The 7206-nt window shown below is 39.2% G+C and overlaps 1 protein-coding gene across 1 annotated transcript; it reads left to right on the forward strand.

The window, feature by feature from the left end:
* The first annotated feature begins 422 nt into the window (after nt 1-422).
* On the forward strand, nt 423-3189 carry LOC132558812 (uncharacterized). The gene is made up of 5 exons (XM_060223424.1): nt 423-636; nt 782-920; nt 1614-1747; nt 1909-2088; nt 2732-3189. The coding sequence occupies exons 1-5, from the start codon at nt 423-425 to the stop codon at nt 3187-3189; spliced, it is 1125 nt and encodes a 374-aa protein (XP_060079407.1).
* The last annotated feature ends 4017 nt before the right edge of the window (nt 3190-7206 follow it).

Here is a 7206-nt window from a genome sequence, read left to right on the forward strand (position 1 = left end):
CGATGGAGAAGAGGATGCGTCTGATGTCAGCATACCGGAAGTCTCCCCTCGCCAAGTACGGTAACTCTATGGCTCAATGGGCACCTCGTGCTATGTATCTTCGCGAAATGCAAATGGGATTAAAGGCTGCGCAAAGAGTCATTCAACAGAGAGCCATGATGATGAGGAATCTCAACAGGCAAATGATCATGAGGCGCAGAATGTCATTTGCACCACCGGATATATTCAGCAAGATCATCATTCCTAAAGGCATTAAGTTATTACATATTATCAAGACATTGAAACCAAAGATGGAAAAGGCAGAAAAACCAAAAGTAATCATCACCAAAAAGCTTGAACCGAGTACAGCAGCACCACAAGATTTCCCACAGATCCCCAAACAGCAACAACCGGAAGTCGAATTGCCACAGACTAACACAATTATGGGAAGACTTCCACCCGACATGTTCCTCCGCGGATTCCTGCCTGGCGTAATGTCATCCCGAGGAGACGGGCCCACGCCCATCCCTGATATCTCGGCAAACGAGCTCCGCCCAAAACCGAACTTGGACGTGGTACGTTTCCCTACCCTTCCCAAGTTCCCGATAGACATGCCACCCGTACAAGTACAACCTGGACCAAACTCACCACTCCATAGTAAGTATCGCAGGCGGGAACTGGTCACGTACTTCCAACGTTGTGTCCAAATTTTTAGTTCCCGGTTATTTCCTGTTGTCTTTCCAATAACATCTCGCAGACAAAGCAGTTCTCTTCATCTTATCATACATTTTACCTTTTGTAGCACCTCCTCCACCGCAGTCTTGCTTCGCGGAGTACGTGAAAATTGTGAAGCAATGTCTGAAGGACGCTAATGTAGAGCTTCCGGCAGCACAGAACTTTCTCCCCGGAAAGTCCAGCTACGATCAAGGAGGTGTCTGCGAGTAAGTTACTGCGGATAGCACTACAAATCAAGGGCAATTATACAACCTGCGCCAATATCGTCTGCAATGATATTTCGGACGGAGTGTGTTTACGTTAGGATTTTTTGAAAAAGTGTCTAGATATGAAATTCTGCTAAAAACCTTGATATCTGCAAAAACTATTTTACAAAATTGATTATATTTGATAAGATAATCATTTTGAAATGTATAACTTTGATAAAGGTTGTCTATAGTAACAATTGACTTAAGTTGATTTCCAAGATACACAACAATGAAACATTGTTATATTTGTTTAAATAATGTTTTTTTTAACATTTGATAGTGGGTATAATTGGAAGTGAACTTTTGCCAATATCTATCAGCTTGTGTTTCATTAAAGGTTTGCAAGAAACTCTCATATCGACTATAATAACATTAAGAAAATACTCTGTTCTACTCTATATTCATATTTTTAACTTCAACAACAATTTTCATTAACGTTTATATAAACCCTTCTACTGTTCAGTAAATCCAATAATGGGAAAGGCCAACAAGAGCATTTACGTCACAGTTGGGACCAGTTGCATTGGCCATCAAATGCCGTTCTAATGGGACGGCAGCTGGCAAATGTAAAAATTAACATATATGTTTAAGCAACAAACTGTTACCAGCTGGTAAAATACAGTATGAATAATGTGATTCTTCTGTTTGCAGTAAGAAACAGATGATAACAGAATGCATAGTCGGTAACCTCCGACCTTGTACAAGCTTAACCGAGCAGGCCTTGGTGAGGCGTACATTGGCCGAAACCTTAGCCGAAATGAACCGAGACTGCCGTCTCCACGAACGTAAGTCAGAGCTTAGGAAGAGAATGTTCGGGGTTTCATTTACACAAGAATTATGCATGTTTCCTTTTCAAGTGATATAGCCTGAAATATTAATTAGTGCATATGTACAATTCTTATGCAGTAGAACACGAGATATAAAAATGATGTTTAATGGTTCACAGTCGAGTCCATTGAGAGCCGTCTAGTTGGCGAAATCCAACCAGGCCCTGACGCTGTACATCATAAACTGGAGCTTCTGGAGCCACTCCCACAACCAACAACCGCTGAGAAAGTCACTCAAACCACCTCCAAACCCGAGATCACCACCGAGGAACAACCAAAACAAAATGATGACAATGACGGTAAGGAGAATAAAAACGACAATAAAACTGTCGTGAGTCTTACTAGCAGATGTCTATATATCTTCACTATTGAGAAACATCCTGTCACGTGATAATGATACCAATGAGGAATATAAAAACTGTAACATGGTATCGGATTGACACGTGACACCAGCTTGCAAATTGTTTACATGAAACCAAAACCATGCTGTAGAAAAGATCCCGGCCTACTTATACGTAACCTAAATGTTATTCAATGCTACTGACACGGCCTATCATGTTATCACGTGATATTCTTAACCAATGGGAAAGGATGTTCTATGCATCATTCGCTATGCAGAAGAAAATTATGACAAAACATACATTCAGTAAGTGATACACCTGCTATGCATTATACACATTTTTCTGTTCTAACGCTACATCATAATCATACGCAAAATCACACGAAAAAATGTGAGCACTGTACTGGAAAGATATTTGTTTTTCATATAAACATTCGTTTAGTTTCTTTAATAGCATATACTTCCAAGACCACGTTTCCGATGACAATACTTCCGGTTTCTGTTTTCAGCTCACTATTCCTGTTATTCCTGTTTTAAACACTTCCGGCATTTGTTTTCTTACGTTTCTGTTTCAACACTTCCTATTTCTATTTTTTTTACAGATCACACTACACCACAGGACACGGCCGTTCCCAGTGATAGCGATAAGAAGCATGGTGAACCAGACCAGAACGCTCTCCAGCATTCCCATGACATTCATGTCGAGGAGCTCGCACCTGAGTATTACCTCCCCTTACTTATAGGCACTGCCATCGGTCTTGCCTCTGTAATCCTACTCTTCAGTGCTCTCTTGTGTATCTGCTGCAGGCGACGAATAAAGAAAAAGGTTTATATTGAGCGACAGCCTGAAAAACCAAAATTGTTGGACGGAGTCTACACGATAGGAGTCCCTCCTCCAGTTTATGAAGTAACACACGGTATCCCTCACATCTCGTACGAGGAAGCTAAGGGCGAAAAAATCACGGGAAGTCCATCTTCTCTCAGACGTCACAATATCGAAAACGAGGAGTACGAACGAGTGGATGGAACAAGCCGGAAGGGAGTTGTATCCGACATCTAGATTGCCACAATCTGACTTTTTACACTATATGTACATCGTTGTATCAGGGGATGCTGCCTACCCTATGTCTAAATAAATATGACATTATTTCCAATGCAGTCTATAAAGGTTACCACCACGTGACTCAATGACGTCACCGTTATGTGTGTAGAACGTCCCAGGACGTTGAAGGTAGAAGGCTAGAATATTTGTAAGCTGTAAACAGCGTCGTCATACTAAGTTTTACCATTTAATTTCTTCTACATTTGTTTTGTATGTGTCTCCGACTACATCTGAGTAAAACGTGACGAAAACCTGAATGTTTTTGTTATATGTCAAATAAAACCACATCTGTCAACACATCAGGATAAATACGTTATGAAGTATATACAAGTAAACTTAAAGAGATATTTGGTACCCAATGTGAATGGGGCTGAGGGAGCTACATCGGTAGAGCGCCTGATTACACTGCATCCTCGGGTGAACATCCGGGGCAGTATGTGTTTCTGATGAAGCTCAGAAACAGGACCGGAAATTCAAAGTGACATGACGGACATTTTATTTTTTACTGAATTAGTGACAAGATCATGTATTTCACAAAACATTCATTTACTTCTGGCATGAAATAGTGACAGACTACGAATTCCAATATGGCTGTATTTTTTTCTGCGATTGAAGCAGGAGCAAACGTGAAGTTCATGTCGTACTTTTTCCTACACTCCACACTATGAAAACACATTATTATCACACAGGCAAGACTAGTGGAGAGGAGGGACTATTAGCGGGATAATGCAACTTCAAAAATATAGTTTATAATGAAATCAACTGTTGAATGGATGAAAGGTTGTAACGACCGTTCATTTGCTATCTTAAGAATCTCTTTCCTTAATGCAAGTGATAAAATGCTGTGTCTGTCCCCCTTTCTGACGGAAAAGTATAATTTTATCAATGTCGAATTGACCAATCGTAATGGAACTACAAATGAGCAATATGAATTTTATTTTCAAACCATTTGGCTTTTTTGTTTTGAAATTTAAGAAGAAACCTATGATATTACCACAATGCGTACTGTGAAATCCCACGTTTTCGTGGGTCTCACATTTTGTGATTATTCATAAAAATACATCATCGCTTATATATGATTTCATAGATATGTAGTTACTCACCAAATCCACTACTGCTGAAACTCAAGAAAATATGTTTAGCTGTGTATTATATCATGCACATTGATTAAGGGTGCCCACGAAAATAAACTCTCTATAGAATGTGTAATTTTACAGTGTTTTAGTATTAACATATAGCAGTAACAGCGAAAGAATGAAGGACGTTAAATGGAGGCGATGAATTGGTAACGACAACAATAGCCGACGAATACAAAGTCAGTGTTCGTTTAATGTACAGTAAAACATGGATAAGTCGAACTCGACGGGATCAAATGAAATGTTCGGCTTATCCGATGGTTCGACTTGAACGTGTTTCTATCAACGGTTCACATCGAACATGGAAGAATTACCCTATTTTCATCGCTTGTTTACCGGATACGTGTCTAAAAGCATTGCGTTGCGTACAGTAATAAATAAGTACATGTATTTGTTTTCTAAAACATAAAACAATCAGAATCATGTGCTATGAAGTTCTTTGGTCGGTTCGGGAGGACACGAGCGGATACCAAGTGTTGTTGTTTTGCAAGTAAAATACTGGAGCTTTTCTTTACAGAATGGAATTACAAAAACAAATGATATCGATGTTGTTTGTCTACCTTTAAGTACGGTTTTGTACCAGGAAGATCCATTTAGCTACAACTTCTTGAAGTGGTAGATAAATGAACTCAAGTCATAGACAATACTGCAATGATCGACCTTGTTTATAGGACTCCACGGTTCCTGACCAGCGTCTGCTAAGTAAGACGAAAACCTATTAGATCAGTGATCGACCTTGTTTATAGGACTTCACAGTTCCAGACCAGCGTCTGCTCAGTAAGATATAAAACCTGCTAGATCAGTGATAGACATTGTTTATAGGACTTCACAGTTCCAGACCAGCGTCTGCTCAGTAAGATATAAAACCTGCTAGACCAGTGATAGACCTTGTTTATAGGACTTCACAGTTCCTGACCAGCGTCTGCTAAGTAAGATATAAAACCTGCTAGATCAGTGATAGACCTTGTTTATAGGACTCCACAGTTCCTGACCAGCGTCTGCTAAGTAAGACAAAAACCTATTAGATCAGTGATAGACCTTGTTTATAGGACTTCACAGTTCCTGACCAGCGTCTGCTCAGTAAGATATAAAACCTGCTAGACCAGTGATAGACCTTGTTTATAGGACTTCACAGTTCCTGACCAGCATCTGCTAAGTAAGATATAAAACCTGCTAGATCAGTGATAGACCTTGTTTATAGGACTTCACAGTTCCTGACCAGCGTCTGCTAAGTAAGATATAAAACCTATTAGATCAGTGATAGACCTTGTTTATAGGACTTCACAGTTCCTGACCAGCGTCTGCTAAGTAAGATATAAAACCTGCTAGATCAGTGATAGACCTTGTTTATAGGACTCCACAGTTCCTGACCAGCGTCTGCTAAGTAAGATATAAAACCTATTAGATCAGTGATAGACATTGTTTATAGGACTCCACAGTTCCTGACCAGCGTCTGCTAAGTAAGACGAAAACCTATTAGATCAGTGATCGACCTTGTTTATAGGACTCCACAGTTCCTGACCAGCGTCTGCTAAGTAAGATGATTAGATTAGCGGTGAGAAATCATAATTTAGCCCCGTGATTCCTTTAGAGGTAAATTGGTAAAAGTGAGGAGTAATAAGTCTCAGTGATTGATTTTAGGACTTTACCTTTTTTTTAATTTACGCCAATGATCTTCAAAAAATGTCCAGACAAAAGTTTTTCTTTTCACTACTGACTAAGTTTTTCTGACATTTTCTATAAAGTCCAAGAACTTCAAAAGGAGTGGGGCCACTTAATAGTAAGACATCCAAATAGGGTAAACACGTGTACATAGAAAACTATTCAGTGAAAAGGGAAGAAGGATGTATATTTATAGCTTGAACGGTGATCAATTTAGTCGACAAAGAAAGCAAAATATGTCGGAGTCATTGTGGACGAACATTCGAAAATGACGAGCTTATTCTACTTCTGTCATAGTCCTTTAAAAAAATTGATACATTTAAATTGGTTTCTCTGTAGTTCGTATTTAGACTACAGAAAACAGATCCTTGCCTTTATCGATCTCAGTCATAAGGAATGGCTAGAAGAATCGTTCATTCTACAGAGGTGAAGTAGGCTAACACCAAACCGAAGGAGATGATCAAGCTGCTAACATCCTACTCTGAGGCTTGGAAACCTGAATTTAGGAACTAGGATCTGGGGAAAAAAGCTTCAGACTCCCTTGAGTATTTCTAATTTCATCGATTTCTCCTTATGGTTGCAATCCCATATCTCAACAAGAAGGCGGTAAATATTTTTTCTCTGACTCTGTTTGCCTTCTTTGATATGTGTTGTTGTTAAACTAAAGCTTTACATCATAGTATGAAAGGGGGAGTCCTCTCGTCACAGCTCTTGGTTGAGACTAAAAAATTCTTTCATCCCCTTGGAGGTGAGATCGGAGAAATGAACCTGTGGGGTAAGATGATTAAGTAGGAAAGCATGACATTTAGGGATGCTCTGGACCAGTTTTGGTTAAAGCCCCCTTTACCAAACGGAAAAGGGATTCTATTTCCCATTTCGGGTCACTTTTGATCTTACCCCAGGGGCAATAAGTGCCATTTTTGTCTAAAACAGTATAGCAAATATAGGAAACTATCACGTTTAGTAGCATCGTAGATACAATTAAGGAGAGATAACTCGCATGATAAACTAGGTGGATTTTGTGTACCTTTTATACCAAAGGATAAATATTCTGCTGTACTTTTAAATATTTATGTATACATATTTCAAATACACGGGGAACTTCAAAGTCCGATTAAGATGTCAGTTTCATGCTCGTTTTGTACAGAAGTACGTAATTGGTTTTTTTTTGTTCTTT

This window comes from Ylistrum balloti, unplaced genomic scaffold (genome assembly GCF_031769215.1).
Source record: "Ylistrum balloti isolate Yb309-2 unplaced genomic scaffold, AGI_CSIRO_Ybal_v1 Utg369662, whole genome shotgun sequence".
Classification (NCBI taxonomy): Eukaryota; Metazoa; Mollusca; class Bivalvia; order Pectinida; family Pectinidae; genus Ylistrum; species Ylistrum balloti.

Bases quoted from the DNA above. Each gene is read 5' to 3' on its own strand.
- LOC132558812 (XM_060223424.1), top strand. From the start codon at position 423: ATGGGAAGACTTCCACCCGACATGTTCCTCCGCGGATTCCTGCCTGGC. The intron at 637-781 runs GTAAGTATCGCA...TACCTTTTGTAG, and splicing joins ACCAAACTCACCACTCCATA to CACCTCCTCCACCGCAGTCT. The intron at 2,089-2,731 runs GTAAGGAGAATA...TTTTTTTTACAG, and splicing joins ACAAAATGATGACAATGACG to ATCACACTACACCACAGGAC.